General features: G+C 37.7%; 1 protein-coding gene across 3 annotated transcripts in view; it reads left to right on the forward strand.

Annotated features, from left to right (window-relative positions):
• The window catches only part of EXO1 (exonuclease 1), a 37569-nt gene extending 26721 nt beyond the window's left edge, over positions 1-10848 (forward strand). For 2 of the 3 annotated variants that reach the window (XM_043485766.1, XM_043485767.1), the window contains 3 exons: positions 2218-2319; positions 7621-7814; positions 10075-10848. In XM_043485766.1, coding sequence (XP_043341701.1) covers positions 2218-2319; positions 7621-7814; positions 10075-10213 — 435 coding nt within the window. In that variant the 3' untranslated portion in view covers positions 10214-10848. The remainder of the gene's footprint in view (positions 1-2217; positions 2320-7620; positions 7815-10074) is intronic. The other variant, XM_043485768.1, reaches the window with a different exon arrangement.
• Positions 10849-22945: the final 12097 nt, after the last annotated feature.

Here is a 22945-nt window from a genome sequence, read left to right on the forward strand (position 1 = left end):
TATACTCTCCAATGAATCCAAAGAATGTCTGGAGGCTGCAAAGACCTCACCAGACCCACTCCCATAATTTACGTTTTAAGATAACAGAGTTGGCCAGAAGAAAACCCACATCTCTTGTGTCTCCTGCATTGGCAAGCGGATTCTTTATCACTGCACCCAATAAATCAGTATATCTTGTGTTTATCAAAAGGAAAATATTTTTATTCACGTTCCTAAAGGAAACTTGAGTTGTGTTGGACTCAAAGAAAAAGCCTAGTTAAAATGTGGAAGCAAATTGTTTTCATTTAAAGAAAGCTGGAATCAGTTAATGTATTCAAATCCAAAATCCATTCCATGTAGTGTTTTTTAAATAAAAGAGGCTTCCCTGGTGGTTCAACTGTAAGGAATCTGCCTGCAATGCAGGAGACGCAGGTTTGATCCCTGGGTCAGGAAGATCCCCTGGAAAAGGAACCGGCAACATACTTCAGTACTCTCACCTGGTACATTCCATGGACAGAGGAGCCTGGTGGGGTACAGTCCATGGGTTCGCAAAAGAGTTGGATATGACTTGGCAACTAAACAACAACAAAATGCCAAACCAAACCCTTGAGGCTTTTGCTTCTCTTTTCCTGTTCACTCACTTTGTGTTCAGTTCATCCATACTGGTCTCGAAGACTGTTTCTTTTTATATGAGCCTCCATTTTAATGTCATCTTTTTCATTTTCCATGTCTTACTGCATTTTTCTCGTGGCACTATTTGGGTTCCATCGAAGTTGCTGTTTCTTGAACATCTTTCATTAAAAATCACCATCTATTTGTGAGGATACTTTCAAGTACTCTGAACTCCTTTGGGGTATTTTTGTTCCTTTTCCAGCAGACATCTTCCTGTTTTACTATCTTTGTAAAGCTTTTAGCATGTTTTACTGAGAAGGCTTACCAGCTCACAGCCTTTGGGCTCGTCATGCTGACAAAACTCTCCGCATGTCTGTCTTCTGGGCAATCATTTTTGTGCTTACAGTTACAGAAACATAAATTCTCTCCCCTCACCAAAAAAAAAAATCACACAAACTAAACTAAGAATCATTCATTAAATCATCTCTTGCCACTTGATATGGCAGATTTCTCTTAGGATAAAAGGATTATATGATTCTGAAGAAAATGCATTGGAGATTTCCATTGGTAGTTCACTGTGAAAAGCAACACCATATACTCTTATGTTCATTGAGTTCATTAACCCTGTTTGAGATTAATTAATCTTAGGATCTTACTCTTGATCTTTCTTTTAAGAAACAACATAACCCAGAGTCATCACTACTATGAGCAAGGAATGTTAGTGCTTCTGTAAGTTATAATCCAAATTTTAAAGGAATATTTTTGACTTTTGGATTGCTTTGTAAGTATATAATGCTATGTAGAATCCCAAGATAAATATCTATTGTTTTAAATCCTCTTGAAAAATGCAGAAATGTAAAGTCTCCTGAATTTATTTATTTACTTTCCAAAGTCCTTGAAAGGGTACAACATCACATGGATTCTGTATCCACTGGCTTAAGCAAGAAGGTTGCTTAGAAATTTGGCATGAAGCATGCCATTTTTCCCATGAACATGAGATGCCCTTCCTCAGATTACTCTGGTTTTGTTCTTTGCTTTGTACACACAGAAGCATATCTCTTGCCTGGATAGAAGTCAGTTTCATCTCAGGTATATGTCCGCTCAGTCGTGTCCAACTCTTTGTGACCCTATGGTCATAGCCCACTAGGCTCCTATGTCCGTGGAATTCTCCAGGCAAGAATACTAGAGTAAATTGCCATTCCTTCTCCAGGGGGTCATCCTGACCCAGGAGTCACACCTGGGTCTCCTGCATTGCAGGCAGATTCTTTACTGTCTCAGCCACCAGGCATAAACACCTTCAATTTTAAGAAGAGCTGTGTGCTCCTTCTGGTTCTGGAGACCCCACCTAGAGCTTTTTAATCTATATTTTATACAATTTACTTCTCCAGCTGAAATTTCTTACTAGTTTTCTGTAGTGAAACTGGCAAAGATCATTCTTTCCACATTAATTTTCTTTTATTGCATTTCATGTTTTTAATACTTTTTTTCTTCTGAGAAGTTACATTTTATTTACACCGATTTTTCTCAATTTACTTGTTCTATGTTTTGTTGAATATTGGTCAGTTGTCATAAAATCTTAATAGTAAAAATCTAATTTTGCTTTATTTTTCGATCTTGGGGATCTAGGAATCTGATTGCAATTTTACGCCACTTGATAAACAAGGTAATCAGAAATCCAAGCTACACTTGTTTCATTTTTCGAAGAAAGACACGCTTCTAAGAAACAAGGTAAAACACTTATTTAAATTACTTTTAGATTTCAGAAGCAGGGCATGCTTATTACCAGGAAATAGGAATATAAGCAAAATTAAAACTCAAAGTGCCTGTATTCTTATTTACACAAAAATGTCTACCTTCAAATCTTTTCGGACCATATTTGTACTTGATTTGTATTGGGTTGGCCAAAAAGTTCCTCCAATTTTTAAGTAAAAATAAAAGACAAGTTTTTCATTTTCACCAAGAACTTTATTGAGCAACATATTCATTGTTTTGTTCCACTCCCCTCTGCCATTTTCCAGGCAACTTCGTAACTCCGTCTTCCCAAAACTTTTTATCATTTTGAGTAAAGAATTGTTCCAGGTACATTATTTTAAAAATTTTATGGAGACCAAAATAAATGAAAATCCGGAGTTATGATATCTGAATGTGGCAGTTGAATCAGAAGACCAGTCGAGCTGTAAGTTTTTGCCTGGTCACCAGGGAAACCTTGTGGTATCCTGATGGAATATTATACGTTTTCTGTTGACTCTTTTCATCCAGTGCTGCTTTCAGGTGGTCCAGCTGGGAGCAGTACTTGTTGGAATTAATTGTTTGGTTTTCCAGAAGGAACTCATAATAGAGGACTCCTTTCCAATCCCACCATATACACATCACTTTCTTGGATAAAGACTGTCCTTCAATATGGTTGGTAGTTCATTTCACTTGCCCCATGATCTCTTCTGCTCCACATTGTTGAACAGTCTCCACTTTTGATTGCCTGTCACAATTTGTTTTTTATAGCGGAATGTTTTAATTATGTTTAAGTAGAGAATCACATGCAGAAATACTGTCAAGAAGGTTTTTTTTTTCACTTATGTGGAACCTAAACTTCAAAGCAATTAACATAAGCAAACTGGTGCATATGATTTTCAACATTTGATTTGGATATTTTGAGTATATGAGCAAGCTATCTCCTGTGTGGTATAACTTTGATCTCAGTTTATGTCTCCCTTTGATCACTGTCAACTTGAATTGGTCTACCTGACCATGGATCTTCGTCCTTTTTACCTTTCTTGGAATGAAAAGTGAAAAATGAAAGTGAAAGTTGCTCAGTCATGTCCAACTCTTTGCAACCCCATGAGCTATACAGTCCATGGAATTCTCCAGATGAGAATACTGGAGTGGGTAGCCTTTCCCTTCTCCAGGGGATCTTCCCAATCCAGAGATTGAAGCCAGGTCTTCTGCATTGCAGGTGGATTCTTTACCACCTGAGCCACAAGGGAAGCCCAAGAATACTGGAGTGGGTAGCCTATCCCTTCTCCAGCAGGTCTTCCTGACCCTGGAATCAAACCAGGGTCTTTTGCATTGCAGGTGGATTCTTTACCAACTGAGTTATCAGGGAATAATAAAGTATAATATTGCCAAAAATATTTTTTAAATCCCATCTTCAATATTAAAATGACTGCACAGAAATTCACTAATTTTGGTTTTTTTTAAAGCACACTAATATGAAAGCTGTCACAATGTGATCTAACAAAATTGTTTCAAATGAAGTTATAGACAAGGAAGCAATTAGAGCCATCTTATGGAAAAAACCTAATGAACATTTTGGCCAACCTAATAGGTGTTTAAGTTGTGAAACCTGTTTTTTTTTTTTATAGTATATAAAGATCTATTTCATGTACTTAAGTGACATTACTTATAATGACTAAAATATGCCATGGTGTGGGTTTAACTAATCTTATGTTTGTCCTTTACTCTAAAAATTTTTGTTATACCAAACAGTACTGCAATGAAGATTTTGTTGATAAACGTTTGAGTACTATACACATTCCTGATTTTTCATGGGCATGAATTCTGTGGAGTGGTATTACTGGTCCAAGGGCAGGTATGGTGTAAAGCTTTGATGTGTATTGCAAAAAGGCCTTCTGGAAACTGGGTCCCTGATAAGTCAAGGGCTTTTTTCAATCAGACTATATAAATATTTGTGTTACTGCATAGTGAAAGCTCAAAAGTCAAAAGCCCATTTTATGTATTAAGTATCTTGCCAATATCAAAATACTAATTCCTAACTTAAAAACGGCCAACAGAAATGAACAGAGATGACAAAAGCAAAAAGCCCAAGTGGATGATTAACATATAAAAGCACGTTCAACCTCATTAGTAATCAAATAACACCAATTAAAGTAATAAAATATAATTTCTTACCTCTTATTTTTCCAAAAGTTTTTAATTTACTGAATTTTATAAGGGTATAAAGTGCTGTATAATCACATTTAATATAACATAATCCTATTATTGGTATGATTAATTATCCCAATAATTAATTAAGTAGGATAATAATTACTTAGGATAATCATATTTAGGAGAATAGGAATTGCTGTGCCATTTCTGGAAAGCAATTTGAAAGAGTTTAAATAATTTAACCCAGTAAGTACATTCTAGAACTTGAGCCTAAAGAGATAATGAGAATTTAAATACAAGACTACTTATTCTTGCATTGGTTGCAATAGTGAAAAATTGGGAAAACTAAATATCTAAAAAATAAGGGTGTGAAATACATTAAATTCTTTGTTGGTTTTAGTGGGCATATATTATTTTTCTTATATAAGAAAACTATATTTATATAGTTAATACGTTACTTTCTAATGTTTATTTGTAAAAGCATAGAAACTTTACAAATCTTTTTAATAAGTGATCTAGTGTATCTGTTTGAAAGAAGGTCATATCTCATACTATATAAATATAAACCTGAAAGATATTAAGGATATAAATGTAAAATATGTAAATATAAAGTGAAAGTTACCCAGTCATGTCCAACTTTCTGGGGACCCCATGAACTGTATAGTCCAAGGACTTCTCCAGGCCAGAATACTGGAGTGGGTAGCTGTTCTCTTCTCCAGGGGATCTTCCCAACCTAGGGATCGAATCCAGGTCTCCTGCATTGCAGATGGATACTAGCTGAACCAACAGGAAATATAAGTTTCTTTTCAAAATCTCTGAGTGAGAAAGACTTTTTCAAACAGATCCTGTGTTGTAAAAATGTCCATATTATTTTTGAATGAAAAGGGAAACAATGCTATTAAATAATATGTGTAGCATGGTGTTTTTATTTGCTTAAATGCTTGAAAATACGCATATTGTACATGTTTGTGTGTGTGTGTGTGTGTTAGTCATACCGACTGTTTGTGACCCCATGGACTGTAGTCCACCAGGCTCCTCTGTCCATGGGATTTTGCAGGCAAGAATGCTATAGGGGGTTGCCATTCCCTTCTCCAGGGGATCTTCTCGACCCAGAGATTGAACCTGGACTCCCGCACTGCAGGCAAATTCTTTACCATCTGAAACTCCAGGGAAGCCCATGTTTGTATAATCATGGTAAAAAGTCTGGAAAGATATTAAAATTATTTGCAGTGATAGGACTAAAGATGTAGAAAGTACTTTCTCAAAAGAAGTTACATCTGGACATTCAACCATCATCTTTTTATTATTATTATACTTTCAGATTTCCGTTGTCAGTGTTTTAACTGTCACTTCTTTTTTGGTGACAGCTCCCCAGATGAACCTTCCCTCTTGCTCCCTGGTGTCCATCTTCAGTATATAATATCAAACTCATCTTTCTTTTTTAACCTATAACCAGTACTTCTTAAAGCACTTAGCTGTAATAATATTTGCTCTGGGTCACTTAGTTTCAAAATCTTAGGGTTGTCCTCTTTCTTTATAACTTCCAGCTGGATCCTTCTTTTTCAAGGGCTAAAGAAAAACAATCAAGACATTTATACCTATCTAAATCCTGTTTCTTTCTCTGTCTTATTTCTTGCTCTCCTTTTTTCCTATCACCAACATCCTAATTTAATATTGCATCTTTCAGGTGTGAAACTTTCCATTCTTTATACACCCTCTACTAGGTTCATCAATTTTAAGTCCTTGTTTTATATATATTACCACACTCATACTGTCCTAAGAAAAAAAAAACAGTAACAAAACTGTAATGGCTCCACATTTCCAGCAGCATACAAGTCAATGGATTCAAGGCACAGATAAAGACAAATATCATATGATATCATTTAATCATGGAATCTTTTTTTAAAAAACGATACAAATGAACTGATTTACAAATCAGAAATAGAGTCACAGACATAGAAAACAAACTTAAGTTGCCATAGGGGATAGTGGGGAAAGTAGGGTAGGGATATAAGCTAGGTGTGGGGATTAACATATACACACTGCTGCTGCTGTTGCTAAGTCACTTCAGTCGTGTCCGACTCTGTGCGACCCCATAGACGGCAGCCCACCAGGCTCCCCCATCCCTGGGATTCTCCAGGCAAGAACACTGGAGTGGGTTGCCATTTCCTTCTCCGATGCATGAAAGTGAAAAGTGAAAGTGAAGTCGCTCAGTCGTGTCCGACTCTCAGCGACCCCATGGACTGCAGCCCACCAGGCTCCTCCGTCCATGGGATTTTCCAGGCAAGAGTAGTGGAGTGGTTTGCCATTGCCTATATAAAATAACAAGGACCTACTGTATAGCAGTAGGTCCGCGGCAACCCACTCCAGTATTCTTGCCTGGGAAATCCCACAGACGGAAGAGCCTGATGGCCTACAGTCTACGGGGGTCGCAGAGAGTTGGACAGGACTGAGCGATTTCGCTTCACTCACTGTATAGCACAGGGAAATATACTCAGTATCTTGTGATAACCTATAAGGGAAAAGAATCTGAAAAGAATATATATGTGTGTATATAACTGAGTCACTTTGCTGTATCCTTGAAATTAATACAATATTGTGAATTATACCTCAATTAAAAATCGATAGATCCACTCAAATGTCAGTAGAAATCTGTTTAAATAAATTATGGTACATTTATACAATGGAAAAGATAAGCAACCTATTCAAAACAAAATTCAGTTCTCCATGTGAAATGGAAAAATCTTCAAGATACATTATTTGGTAAAATCAAGATATATTAAGCAAGAAAAAAAGTGCACATTGTGGTATGATGCAGTTTTTAGTACGCTGCCAGTCGTGAGAGGTGTGTGTGTAAATGAATTCAGTCATTGCACAGGAAACCAGTAATAGCGATTGCCTAAAGGCAGTGAGGAAGTAAGAGAGACTCACTTTTCTGTCTTTTCTTTTGTAACTCTTGAATTTAGGCACATGGATCACCTGTTAAAAATATTATGTAAGTTTTGCAGACCTAAACCCACTTTTGCACATTGATTATAGGTTATTTTTATTCCAGTTTATAAATAATTTTGTTTCAGTGTATAAAGTTTGAGATTAAAGGTAGTTTGTTTTAACACAGTAGTATTAAAACAAGCATTTAATCTTCAGATTCCTGGGCTGTATAAATCCAGTTCTGTGGACAATCTTTCTACAACCAAGATCAAACCTTTAGTACCTGCCAGAGCCAGTGGGCTGAGCAAGAAGCCATCAAGCATCTGTAAGAGAAACCATCACAATGCCGAGAACAAGCCAGGACTGCAGATCAAAATCAATGAACTCTGGAAAAATTTTGTATTTAAAAAGTGAGTTACTGTGTTACCGATTCTAAAATAGGATAAATCATTTTTTTCCTATAATCTCAATTCCTGTCTCCTCTTTTTGTTTTCGTATGAATCAGTTTCCTTTTCTCTTACCCTAAGGGTTTTAATTTCCTCTGGTCCCTGTAACTGACTCTTCTGTATCTTCTTTTTAGTGAAAAGATGGCCAACTGAAAACCTCAGTTCTCAGTCTGGCTTTGGGGTCTCTATGTTGTCAAGCAAACTACTTTTCCAGTTTGTCAAGCAAACTTCTATGTGCCTCAGCTTTTTTTCCTTCTAAAAGTTGTTTCATACTTGAGAACGGAAAGATAATGCTGTATGGTTACTTCTGGACTTAAGGCAGTTTGTTTCCCTAGGTTACCACATCTAAAATGGGAAGAATCAATGAGTTTATGAGTTTATATGATTAATTAGCCAGATTTCTACTGGATATGGCAAACACTGTTTGAAGAGAGTTGACCCTACATACATCTACAATTTTTGAACCGCATTACTTCCGTTAGGCAACAAAATTGATCACAGAGTAGCATCACTTTATAATTAATTTATTTTCTTGTTCTTATTACAGCAAATGTGCTAAGAATAAAAGCAAAGAGAAGGGGGTGGGGGGAGGTGACTTACATGGGATGATAAGATCAAACTTTACCTAGTAGAAATTGTTATCACAATCAGATGAGATAGTATGAATGGAAATACTTTGTAATAAGTGCTGGACAATTATTTTTTACTTTACATTGTGTAAAGTCTAGATTAAACCATATAGCAGCAATTCTCAAGCTTTTTGCCTTTAGGAACACTTTATGGTCTTAAAAATTACTGAGAACCCAAAAGTACTTTGGTTTATGTGGATTATATCTGTCAACATTTAACCATCTTAGGAATTAATAGGGACATCTAGAAAATATTTATTTATTTTAAAATAACAGCAATCTCATTTCATCTTAAAATTGACAGTATATTTTTACAAAACTATGTTTTTCAAAACAAAAGTGAGAATGACATGGTTTTACATTTTTGCAAATCTTTTCTGTCCAATTTAATGGAGCTGAGCTGGATTCTTATATCTGCTTCTTTGTTTGATTTGTTATGCTTTGGTTGAGTTATATATTTTTCTTCTTTTATATTACACCAAAATTCAGTAGGTGGTAGTTTCTTAAAAGTTGTAATATAGGATATTAAACCATATCAATTGATTTTTATACTCTGTATAACATTACAGTCCACTGGCTCATATTGTATTTTGGTGTGCATCTTTTACTCATTCATAATTTTATAACATTGGTGCAGATCATTTGAAAAATGTGGACTTACTGAGTTGTGCTTATCTTTCAATTGTTGACACATTTCATTATACAATACTTTAAAAAATCACAGTCTTGCCAGCAAAGTCTTTTAAGTATTGGGAAGGTGTCAAGGGGCAGATATAAGTTTTCCAAAATTCTAATTTTCTCTGGAAAGCTTGAGTTTTGTCTCTGGCAACAAATGCTGTTAGGTGTTTTTTTTGTTTTTTTGTTTTTTTTTCTTAGAAATAACAAACAATCTCTGTTCATTTTAGAGAAGCCCTTTGCTAAATACTTAAATTTGAATTTCCGTGGTGAGACTGACCTTTTTTTTAGTGCTATCAGTATTTCTTAAACAGTTTGGTGATATTGTGTTGATTTGTTGCCAGCAGCTTTACTTATTATCAGCACAAATGTCCTTTTTTGGATTATCGGTACAAGTGTCAGCACAGTATGAAAAGCAGATAAAGCCTAAATACTATTATGAATATAATTTTAAATATTACAAACCCCCCAAAAGGGCCTTGGGAATAGGATTAATTTTTATAGACATAGAACTTCCTTCCAAAATTTGGGAGCGGGGAAGGAGTAAAAAGATAGGGCTTCAAAGCTTGTTCATGCTTCCCTCATGCTGCTTCTCAGCCAGACTTGAGAAGGGTGCTAGAAAGAACAAAACTAAAGTTTGTTTACTGAGATCATTCTACCTTAGCTAGTATATATTTAGTAGTGGTGTGGTACCTCCTTTGAAAGATGATTTGGAAAGCAGGAATGGGTACTAAGAAGCAAAACTCAAATTTTGCGGGGCATACTCAGAGGAGAATTTGATTGTGTTACATAATGAATTGAGGGAAATTATACAGTAGAGGTTCTTATCCTCTTTATATACCTCTATTTTGTCCAGGTAGATTATTCTCTAATAAAACACTACCATAAAAACACCAAATTCATTTTATTATATTTTACAGAGATTCTGAAAAGCTTCCTTCTTGTAAGAAGCCAGATCCCCTGTCTCCAGTCAAAGATAACATCCAGCTAACTCCAGAAGAAGAGGATATATTTAACAGTTCTGAATGTATGCGTGTTCAGAGAGCGCTATTCCAGTAAACGCAAGCAGCTGGGAGACTGTTGCCTGCAAGAGAATCTCTATCAATTTCAAGTCCTGTTTGGAAATGAGGCCATTCTGAAAGATTTGTTCTTAGATCTATGCTATTTATTTTAAATAGAACACAATTTTTTATAATAACTGTGTAACTGTTCTTGTTTGGCTTTTTATATTTTTGTAAGAAGCTAACTAGAGAAATAACTTTGGAAAATCTGCTCTACGACTTCCCCTGTGGACCAGAGGCTAAGACTCCTTGCACTCAATGCAGGGGACCTGGGTTTGACCCCTGATCAGGGAACTAGATCCCACTTGCCACAACTAAGGGTTCTCATTGCTGCAACTAAGACCCAGTGCAGCCAAAATAAATAGTTTTAAAACAAAAAATCTATTCTAAAGATATCTATAATGTTGTCAAATACAAAGATGGTAAATGGAAAACCACAATTCTGTAATCATTTTATACTACAAGAAATTACTATACTTTCCCATGCTTTCATTTTTTTTCACCTGCCTTTCCTGTCTTTCAGGGTTGAATTGGAAATACAGTTGCTGGGATGGGAGGGGTAGTTGGAAGGGTTAAAGATCATTGCATAACTGGAACAGGGCTCTGTTATCCCTGAAGAGTTTGATAGGTTACAGATTGACAGTGAAGGAAAATTGCCTTCAGCATCATATGAAAGGAACTACTTCTTATATCATTCATAATCTTAAACTTCCAAAATAGCCTGTTTCTCTTGTATAACTTTTTTGAAGAGTAGGCTAAAAATTCCTTAACTTATCTTAAAACTTATGTCCTAGGTGTAATGTAAGATATTACTACTAAAGCTACAGAATCTATGATTTGTCCATACTCTGCAAAGAAATAGATGGGAACCAAAACCAGGTATGCAAGTGAAGATCTGAAGTAAGGAAGTGAAGTGACAATCTGACAGGAAGTAAAACAATTATAGAAGTGTCTTGAGATATAGAGGATAAATGAAAGGGATTCAGAGCAGTTTTAATTTTTAAATGAGACTTAGTAGAGGACTTGGATAAAGAGTCCAAGTAGAAAAAAACACAATGTTTTAAGAAACAGCATAAAAATTTTAAATGGAGACAATTTTTTTCTCAAAATCTGGAAAAGGCTATACAAAGAACAAAAGCAAAATTGAACTTTCTGTGAATGTTTCCTATTACAGAACAAATTAAGAAAGGAAAGATGGCAACAGTGCTGTAGTTTTTCAGTCTCTGAACCCCCACATAACCGCAACTGGACGACAAAGTCAAAATACCAATGAATGACATTACAACAAATTCAGATGGTATCATATATTTAAATCCCAAAATGTGAGTAGGTGAAGACAAGCCACCAACAGCCACAAGACTGCAAGGTGGTACTGACATCTATTTGGGAGAAATAGAGAATGGCAATAGGGCATCTAATGGACATGAGCACAGAACTTATATAGAATAATTATTGAAACACAGAGCAGACCAAGTTGCAAACAGCATTTAAAATTGTTATGCAATCCAATGGTAAGTGAGTGCAAGAGGCCTGCACTTATATCTGGAGGACTGAAGCAATGTAGTCTGTATGAACTTTTGAATGATTTACTGTATTTGCCAAGGCTCCCTTCTAGGGGAACAGGGTCCCCCACAGAAGAGAAACTGCTGGCAAGTAAAACAAAAGCTTGAGTGGGAAAGAGACAGTAGACACAAAGGAAGAGGAATAGTTGACCAAGAAATCTCAGCAGAATACTGTCTGTTTTTGAACACTGAAAAAGCAACAACAGCAGCAAAATGGCTGAGGTTTGAGAAGCTCCCATTAGCCATGCCTGCTCAAAGTTTAGGAAAGTTATTTTTACTTTAAAAAAAAAAAAAACTATAGAAAAATGTTTAGGTCAGTCCTTTACAAAACTGATTTAAAGAGTCGAGCAGTATAACATCTCTGCAAATAATGAAAATCTACCAGAAAGGCCCACTGAGCAGATCAAAACCAGTGTGTTCGAAAATGTGCTAAAAGTTAAGGAAATGCTATAGAATATGAAAGAAATTTAGAACTGGAAAAACTCAGAGGGGGAAAAAAAAGGCAAGCTCAGGAAAGTGTTAGAAATAAAAATTTCAGAAATTAAAGCTAGAAGGAACACAAGCAAATAATCATACAGACAGATGATGCCCTAAATAGGTAAAAAAAAAAAAAAAAAATGGAAAAAAACACCTTAAAAGATTAGCAAGTCACAGATATTGAAGATGGAGCAGAAGGTCCAATATACAGATAATAAGAATCTCTGAAGAAAAAACAAGCTAAAATTTCAGAAAATTTTTAAATTTTAAGATTTGAAACAATATTTTTTAAATGCACTCTTAACACCCAGGATTATTGATCCAAAACAGCTAACACCAAGATGTAAGTGACAAGTTACTTTAAAGAAGGAAAAATCCTCTGGGTAGGCGAGGACAGCAAGTGACATGTAAGAAAAATAATAATCATGAGATTTTTCCACAATTATTCTTTATACCTGAAGAAAATTGAGTAATGTGTTAAAGATACTCAAGGGAAAATGTAAGCAAAGGATTTTATATTCAACAACATCAACTTTCAAGTATAAAGAACACAAACTTATCTATCAAACAAGAATTTGGAAACTTGCTCACTTAAGCTCTTCCTGAGAAATCAGAAAATAACCAAGATAACTGGAGAAATAGCATCATAAAGATTGATGATGACCATCAAACATAGTGACTTGTACAACTAAAAATGAGAGCTAAAAGGGAAGTATGATATGCAATGACTGTGTGCCCAGATGATATAGATAGTACAGCTACAGAGAAGGGACCATATGCAAAACATTTGGTTTAGCTTGAAGTAATCTGATAATTGTTATTTTAGGACTGTTGTGTATACATAATGTGGGATAGGGTAAATGAATATTTGTGGGATATTTTAATTCATCCCCAATTTTCTTGAGAACCAAGATTCTTCCCCACCCCCAAGATTCTTAATGTCTAGGAAAAAGGAGATTAAGACAAAATACAGAACAGCTTGATTTTTTTTTTTTTTTTCTTTTTTAGTGGAGTGCAGTTTATTACACCGGCGGGTCCAAGGCAGCGTCTCCTCTTAGCCAAGGACCCCGACCAGCATTTGTGAAAATCTTTTATACCCCATGTGTACGATGTGTACGTGTCCAAACCCACTACCCCAATTCCCTTGAGACTTATATGAACAAAGGAAGGGTAAATACAACTACAATAACCCCATCATTCACATTTGTTATGTGTTCAAACAGTCAATAATCAATAAGCCCGCAGTTACATTCCAAACAGTTAATAACCGATAAGCCTGTGCTTACATTCTGATAGATAGTGTCTGGAGGCAGGGGTGATTAGTGTCTGTTTTCTCTCAGGTGATGAGTAACCTGGATGTGATCTTCAAGGTTCCCCTGTCCGGAGGGGGTCTTATCCTTTCATTGTCGTTCCCACAGGCACTAGGCAGAGAGTTCAGAGTCCACTGGAGAGGTGGCCGAGCACGATCAGCACAGACAGGCCTGAGATGGAGTCCAGGCCCTATGAATTCCTTCTTCATTCCCCCCTCTTGATGCTCTTAACTCATATTATGAGCATCATTTATAGGGATATATTGCACCCTGGCTCTCCAACTGCCAATTAGGGAGAATGTCATCAACCTTCGGGTTACAAAGTTCATAATACATTGTAAAATTCAGGGTCTACAAAGCAGAACTATCAAGGCAACCGTAACAGTGGTAAATATAGTTTTCTACCAATCGCTCTTCACCCAAGATAGGACCGAAGTCCAGAAAGGAATGTTCTCATTTGACATTGCTTTTACCTGGTTTTTCATGTCATCTAAAGTAGTCAATACATTGTCAGATAAGTCAGGAATGTATACACAATATTTAACCTTAATTATAGCACAGGTCCCTCCTTGAGCAGCTGTGAGTATGTCCAAAGCCATTTTATTATGAATTACTGCTTTTCTCATTTAGATTTGCTCTTCATTTAAGGCTTGGATGGCTTCTGTTCTATCTAGGAGGGCCTGTTTGTGAAATTAGTCAAGGCCTCTACTTTAATCATAATATATTTGTTGTCCCTACAGAGGGTACGAAAAAGGCAGCAATATACTCATACCATTGAAACACAGATCTTGTCCACCTAGCATGTAAATAAGGTAGATTTATTGGGGCTTGTTGTAGGTTAGCCTTTTGTTACACTGGCATTTATATCAAATGTAACCCCATGATCCGAGTCTATTGACTGTAGGTCTTACACCAAGAGAGCAAGGAGAGGTTATGATTGACAAGAGAGAGGAAAGTCTCTTTGTCATCCCAGAAAAGAGCAGAGTGGTTTAAAATCTGTTTGGCGGAGGGGTGACACTCACCAAGGAAGTCCATCCTTCACAGACAGAGGCATAGTCCTACATACCCAGAAGTTGTAGGTGTTGTGGAAGTCCGTGTAGGAATGTGCCCATGAGGTGAAAACGTTGTCCTGAGCTGAGACAGAAGTTAAATTCAAAATCACGTTGATGAGGCCAAGCAGCAGGAGTTGATTGTGCAGCTTCATCCTGAAGGGGCTCGTCCGGGATCTTTTTTTTCTTTTTCTTAAGGATGGTCTTAGTCTCTCGAGGGTCAGTGGGGTCCCTCTGCGCAGTCCACTCAGCGTTTTCTGGGTCTGCGTGGTATGCTCTCTTCACCCTCTTATGATGGACCCAAGGGACAATACCTGCAACTTTAACTGAGCGCTCAGTTTTCCTGCTGCTGTCCACTACCTGCTGATGTGAAAGGTCTGGGCATTAAAAAGCAGAATCCTTCCAGCGGGGCGAGGCTCCTTCCCCCCTCTAGGAGATTCAAGCTACAAAGCCTCGGGGTGGCCTCAAGTGAGACCTGTCTCCTCAAAGTGAGGAGTTTCCCGGCCCATGCACCAAATGTTATAGCCACGCTTTCCGGGAAACAAACTCACTCAGAAGGACAATGCAGATAGTGGAGTGCAGTTTATTACGCCGGCGGGCCCAAGGCAGAGTCTCCTCTTAGCCAAGGACCCAGCTTGATTTTTTAAAATGTAGTTATAAACTTGAGTTGGAAGTACTGGTAAACTTATGAAAATGTATATACACACATACTGTATACACACATATACATATATGTGGATGTGTACATACATATACCCACACATACTAAAGAAACCCAGAAAAAAGTAACCAATCCTGTACCAATGAGCATCCCTATCACTAGTCTTAATACACCATTTTTTACTGAAAGAAATGAGAGCGTCTTGGAAAAGTATTCTGGAAAAGACATAAAAGCCAAGCCTGGGATATCTTGTTAAAACAGAAGCCTTTAGTGAATAATATGTAATTTCAAAAATGATTAAAGAGACACTTGAAGAGGACCCCACTCTCCAAACATGGGAGAATTTGATCTTGAAAAGATAGGAACTGTCCTTTATTTGATCCCATCATAAACATATTTTTAAAAATTGGTCACCTTCAGAAGATTACAGAGTATCAATGCATTATCTTGAATATGGGAAAGTAAAAGGAGAAATATCAGGCATTTCCCCTATCTTTATACTGTATACTTTATACTCCAGGCAAGAATACTGGAGTGGGTTGCCATTTCCTTCTCCAGGGGATCTTCCCAACCCAGGAATCAAACCTGGGCCTCCTGCATTGCTGGCAGATTCTTTATCAACTGAGCTACAAGGGATGCCCATCTTTATACTGTACCAGTGGGTAACCAAACAGAAGATAAATCTCTTTTTAGTGCTCTAACAATGAAAAAGAGATATCACTGTTTTGGAACCCCCAGTGGATTAATGGATTTAGGCTTAGAGTGTCAGCAGCTGTTAACATTGTAACTAGACATTTCATTTCTCTTAATGAAAGAACTCAGCATCCTCTAGTCTTGCCACGGGACTGGAGATGAGACATCATTCCTCTGGATCCAACCGCAGAACTGCAGGAAATACAGAGGACAGAGGAAATAGGGAACTGCAACCTGAGTGTGCAATTAGCAAAATTCAGACAGCAAGAAATTGCAGATTAAATGCCCTTGGATTCTCAACAGATAAATTGTAAGGAAAGGGAGAGGAAAATTCCATATTAAAAAAAGGACAAAACTAAATTAAATTATTTAGGGATGCCCACTCTGGTGATTAGACAATAGAGAAACAAAGTGGTAACTATAAAATTTAGGGTGGTGGTTATAGGGAGTTCAGTAGTGTCCAACTCTTTGTGACCCCATGGACCATAGAGTTCATGGAATTCTCCAGGCCAGAATACTGGAGTGGATAGCCTTTCCCTTCTCCAAGGGATCTTCCCAACCCAGGGATTGAACCCAGGTTTCCCGCATTATGACAAGGTTTGCTTATAATAGCTTATTAGGGTATCAATATCAGAAAGTAAAATGTTGGCCTTCTAATTTATTAGGCCATTTACTTGTTTTGTGTGGCCCTTCATATTTTCTGTTTTTTTCCATTTATGTAAATATTTTTTAAATGTTTACAATGTTGTGTTGGTTTCTGCCATACAATGATAATTTTTTTTAGATCATATTATTTTAATAGTATCCCATCAAATTGAAAATATAATTGATCATAAGTGGCATCATTAATTTATGTGCCGTTGGGAAAAAACTCCATCAACTTTAAGGTACACAACTGTTCTCAAAAATGTTAAATATGTGCCTTAGACTGGAGGACCTGCCACAATTCAGTGATACACATCCTGTGCCTTGAGAATGAAATCAAGCAACTATCCTCATTTCTGAAAGTTAACTGGACAATGGGCACCAGACAATCTCTGTTCTTGAAAGACGTGAAGCACAACTGAGGGAAAGGTGAGGTACAAGGCTGGAAAGATGCAATAAAGTGAAAACAAACTGGGCTCAGTCTTACTTCCCTATGTAGGTCCCATTCTCTCTTCTTTTGGGATTCCAGCTGCACCTATTAGAATGCTAAAAAAAAGTCCTCACACAGCTATTAGTGCTGTTATTGTTTTTCAGTTTGGGTAATTTCTATGAACCCATTTTCTAGTTAACCAGTTCTTTCCCTGACTCTTCATCTGGGTTATTCTGCTTTTTGTTTTTATGTCTTGTATTTCTAATTTACAGGTTCCATCTCTCTGCTGACATTCCCCCAACTTGCTCATGCATATATGGTCCATATTTTACACAAGGCATATTAACTATAGTTATTTTAAATACTTTGTCTGATATTTCTAGTATCTGGGTCATCTCTGAGTCTGGTTCTGTATCTTGTGTCTTGAAAGTGTTTTCGTTTTCCTTGTTTTGTGTGTGTGTATCATGTTTTCTGATTGACTTGTATGCCATACATCAATATAGGAAAGGAGTGACCAAAGTAAATAATACACTTGGAAATGAGCATGCATCTTCACTAGGGGTTGGAGTAAGGCATTGTAAAGCCTACTCAGGAGTTTAACTGGCTTGCGTTTATTATTGCTATGACAATAAAGTCCTCTAGTGTGGTGCTAGGGTTTTTAGTTTTGTTTGTTTTTCAGTGTTCCTGCTCTATCTTCAGTTTTTAGCCTTCTTCACGCACTTATGTCTCAGAAGGGGTCTATCTTTAACCCCTTGCCCCTCTTCATCAGTAGACTGTCATTAATTGTTGCTTGTTTAATGACTAGATGCAGCCTGTACTTAGTCGCTCAGCTCAGTACTAAGCTGTGCTTAGTCACTCGGTCGTATCTGACTCTGACCCCATGGACTGTAGCCCACCAGGCTCCTCTGTCCATAGGATTCTCCAGGCAAGAGTACTGGAGTGGGTTGCCATGCCCTCCTCCAGGAGATCTTCCCAACCTAGAGATCAAACCCAGGTCTGTCGTATTGTAGATGCATTCTTTTACGAACTGAATCACCAAGGAAGTCCAAGAATACTGGAGTGTGTAGCCTAACCCTTCTCCAGGGGATCTTCCTGACCCAGGAGTCAAACTGGGCCCTGTTGCATTGCAGGTGGATTCTTTACCAGCTGAGCTACCAGGGAAGCCCAGATGCAGCCTGAAGGTAATATAAAACTATATCAATGACATTTGACTTTATAATCCACTGCACAATCAGTATTATCCACCTTTGTTTCTCAATCCCCAACAAGTTCCTAGCAATATGATCAGTGTTTCAAGTTCTTATTAAATGACCTCTGGCTACCAGGCACTGCATATTGTAAAGGAACTGAGGTCTTTATAAATACGTGTCAGCGTTTAATACTTGTTGACTCATGGCTTAGCAGAGGCAGAAGAATAATTGAACGCCAGATAGGGATCAGAAGACTTGATATATATTAATAATTCTGATTTGCCCAAAACTCTTAAGTGACCTTGGGTAAACTATTGAACCTTTGTTATCTTCTCTTTTTTTCTCATAGAACAAACATTACAGCTCCAAAATTCTGTGAACCAAACAGTAAACTCTGATTTATCCCTGGTGGCTCAGATGGTAAAGATTCTGCCTGCAATGCAGGAGACCCAGGTTCTAGCCCTGGGTTGGGAAGATCCCCTGGAGAAGGGAATGGCTACTCACTCTAGTATTCTTGCCTGAAGAATTCCATGGACCAAAGAGCCTGGCGAGCTACAGTCCATGTTGTTGTAAAGAGCCAGACAGGACTGAGCGACTAACACAAACATTTTAAAGTTTATTCCAAAGGCTCCACAAGAGGGCAGCTCCTCCACACTGCTTAATGTCTGAAAAGAATTCCACAAGTCTTTAAGTCTTTAAAAACTCACCCTTGCATACAATATTTTACTTTTGTTTCTTTTAATTGTACAAGTCGGGCACAAATATAGTCACACTTATGAAAAAAGTTCCAGCATTACAGACTAACTTCAAGTCTCTTAATTAGTACCCGCAATCCTAGTTTTCCCTACTGTCAGGCTGTGGGTATTTTATTTTTTATGAAGTTTTATTTTTTGTGACTTCTTTAAAACAGTCTCTGAAACTAGCTTGTTTTAATCCACATAGGATTTAAATATCTTTTCCTAATATAGATAGATTGCTGCTGCTGCTGCTGCTAAGTCACTTCAGTCGTGTCCGACTCTGTGCGACCCCATAGACGGCAGCCCACCAGGCTCCCCCGTCCCTGGGATTCTCCAGGCAAGAACAGTGGAGTGGGTTGCCATTTCCTTCTCCATAGATAGATTAGTTTACCTTTAATTATTCTCTTTAACTCCATAAAATGCATGTCATGATTAACTTATTTCTTAATGACATTTAGATAATGTTTTCAGTATTTAAACAATGTTGCATCAAAAATTTCTATACTGCATTTTGGAAAAACGTGAAAATTCTTCCTCTCAAGATTTCATAGTAATTAAGATTTGAAAGCTAATTTGTTCAACCCAAAGAGGAATGTTTTAGTAATTTTACTAGCGACAAAAACATATAACAGGAAAGATATTACAGAGAAGGGGCTAGAAGAAGGAGAAACACTTGACAGCCTTCCTTGGAAAGTTTACTCCATTTCATGATGTAAATCATTCTGGATGCCATTACTGTGAGGGTGCTTCACAGATACGGTTTTGTTGTAGAGAAGATTAGACCCAGGCAACAAATGGCCCAATTAGCACAGAACAGAGACAAGGAAGACTCAAGTGTGGCTACCCAGTACGGGTAGGTTCTGTGTCTTGGTTACCTCTTTGTCTTCTCCACTGTGAGGGACATGTCTGACGGGAATAAGCCAGAGCTGTTTATATGTCATATACACAAGAAAAAGAAAAATGTGTCTGGTGTTACTGCACGTGTACATGCTAAGTTACTTCAGTTGTGCCAGATTCCTTGCAGCCCCATGGACTGTAGCCGGCCAGGTCCCTCTGTCCATGTGATTCCCTAGGCAAGAATACTGGAGTGGGTTTCTATTTTCTCCTTCAGGGGAATCTTCCCAGCCCAGGGAATGAATGAACCCATGTCTCTTGTGTCTCCTGCACTGGCAGGCAGGTTCTTTTCCACTAGCGCCATCTGGGAAGGCCTTGGAGGTATTTATGGGATATAAGTTGTACCTATAGCAAATATTCCCAAAGAAATAGACAGGTTCTTCTTTGGAACTTTTTTAGAATTTGGAACCTGATTAGTCCTTGAATGGGATGTGTGAAACGAAGACAGGTAAAGAGGCAGTTGGGATGACAGGTGTTGTCAGGAGTATGTGTACTGTGTGTGTGTGCTCAGTCCTGTCCTACTTTTTGCGACCCCATGGACTGTAGCCCATCAGGCTCTTCTGTCCATGGGATTTCCCAGGCAAGAATACTGGAGTGGGTTGCCATTTCCTTCTCTAGGGGAACTTCCCAACTCAGATCAAAGCAGCATTTCTAGCATCTTCTGCATTAGCAGCAGGTTCTCTACCACTTTGCCAACCCATACAATAGAATAAATAAGAGTTGCCGAAGCAAGAATTTGCCTAGAATCTTAAAAAAAAAAAAAAAAATGGGCTTGGAACTCCCTCTGTGGCTGATCTCATCAAGGCCTGCCACCTCCCCAACCTGGTTTTCAAAGTGTGGTCCAGACTCACATTAGGCTTATTTTCCCCTTTCTACTTCCCTGTGTCTACAGGATGCTTTGATGTCAGAAAAGTTTTATTTAATTTTTTTCCGATCATAAACACCTCAAAATTTGGCTCACTAAAGGAGACCAAAGATTTTGACAATGGATTTTTGGAGCTGTGAGGCAGGACCTTAAATCATTTACACTTACCCCCATAGGACCTGGAGGCAGCCTACTCACCTTTATTCTGGGATACCATCTTTTGATTTCTGAAGAGACCATCTGTGATGGTATTGGGGACTAAAGGAAGAAATAGTCTTTGTAGGTATTGAAGGGGTATTCTTCATTTATAGACTTAATGTGTTTAATACCTACATTTGGAGGTATTGAGGGGGTATTCTTCATTTTGATCTGAACTTTGAAAATTTGTACACTGGAATGACAGTGTCTGGTCCTTTAAGAACTGTGCAGATGAGGAGGTTGCCAGAGAAATGTTTAAAAAAATATTTCCCCTAGAGCACAATATTTTCTACTCCCAACTTTTCAACTTAAAATTCAAGAGCACATTAGCAGCCTGGTTTTTGTATTGTTCAAATTCTACCACCTGTGCAATCCAGAGAATGTTACTTTGTTTCTCTGAGCTTCAGTTCTCTTTTTCAGAAGAAATGAGAAAATATAGGTAGTAATTAGCAAGTACAGTGTCAAACACGATGTGTGCTTCCTGCCCATTCCAATGAGGGAAATAGTGATGATGAAGACATTTGTGATCTTGATAAACCAAGTCTGTTGTCCAGCCTGACCTTGTCTTTTTCAAATACCATTACCCCTCTGATCCTCAAGCTGTTCATCAATTAAATGGTGACAACATTAACTTACACTTTTTGAGTTATATGTACAAGTCATTGTTGTAAGTGTTTTCATATATTAACTAATTCATTTGATGCTCACAGTCCCCCAAGGTAGATATTATTTTTATTTTACACACAGGGTAACTGAGGCAGAGAGAGAGGTTGGTTGTATCAATTGCCACAAGGTCGCACAGCTGGTAGCTAAAAGATCCAGAGTTCAGCCCCAAGTGGTATGTTTTTTGCTTCTTCTTGTTTTGGTCACTAAGTTGTATCTGACTCTTTGTGACCCCATGGATGTAGCCCACCAGGCTCCTCTGTCCTTGGGATTTCCTAGGCAAGAATATTGGAGTGGGTTGCCATTTACTTTTCCAAGTATGTATGTATATATACATATATACCAAATGGTATGCATGCTATTTTTGTGGAATATTAAAATGTAAAATTAATAAAGGACATAGTAATTGCTTGGAATATAATCACTATGTTGGAGAAAGTAGTGATTATGATAGAGGCCTCTCTATACGTACGGTCATATGATTAATGTTCATCAATAGAATATGAGTGGACACTATGAGATATTACCATGTTAAACACTTTAAGTCTGAGAAGGCTAAGTGTAAGTGTCTTTTACACCTATTTTTCTCATCTGAACTTGTGGAAACAAAGGACCTTGATATGGCAGGATTTCAGGTGTATAGCAGCATGTGCACCTGAATTTCTTCTGAAGGAATGCCAAACAGGGAGTCTCCTGCCTGTATTGGAGTGCAATGTGGATGAAAATCAACTTTTTTTATGTTTATCTATTAAAGTCAGGGGGCTTCCTTGGTGGCTCAGCAGTAAAGAATCTGCCTGTAATGCCAGAGATGTGGGTTTGATCCCTGGGTCACGAAGACCCTCTGGAGAAGGAACTGGCAACCCACTCCAGTATTCTTGCCTGGGAAATCTCATGGACAGAGGAGCCTGGGGGACTACAGTTCATGGGATGGCAAAGAGTTCGACTTGACTTAGCTTGTGGACTTGACTAAATTGTGTTCTACTCTTTGCGACCCCATAAACTGCAGCACACCAGGCTTCCCTGTCTTTCACTATCTCCGAGAGTTTGCTCGAACTCATATCCATTGAGTCAGTGATGCGATCTAACCATCTCATCTTTTGCAAACCCCTTATTCTCTTGTTCAATCTTTCCCAGCATCAGGGTATTTTCCAATGAGTCAGCTCTTCACATCAGGGGGCCAGCGTATTGGGACTTCAGTCTTAGTATCAGTCCTCCAAATGAATATTCAGGACTAATTTCCTTTAGGATTGACTGGTTTGATCTCTTTATATTCCAAGGGACTCTCAAGAGTCTTCTCTCCAGCACTACAATTCAAAGGCAGCAATTCTTCAGTTCTCAGTCTCCTTTATGGTCCAG

The sequence above is a fragment of the Cervus canadensis genome, chromosome 13 (assembly GCF_019320065.1).
Source record: "Cervus canadensis isolate Bull #8, Minnesota chromosome 13, ASM1932006v1, whole genome shotgun sequence".
NCBI classification, from domain to species: domain Eukaryota; kingdom Metazoa; phylum Chordata; class Mammalia; order Artiodactyla; family Cervidae; genus Cervus; species Cervus canadensis.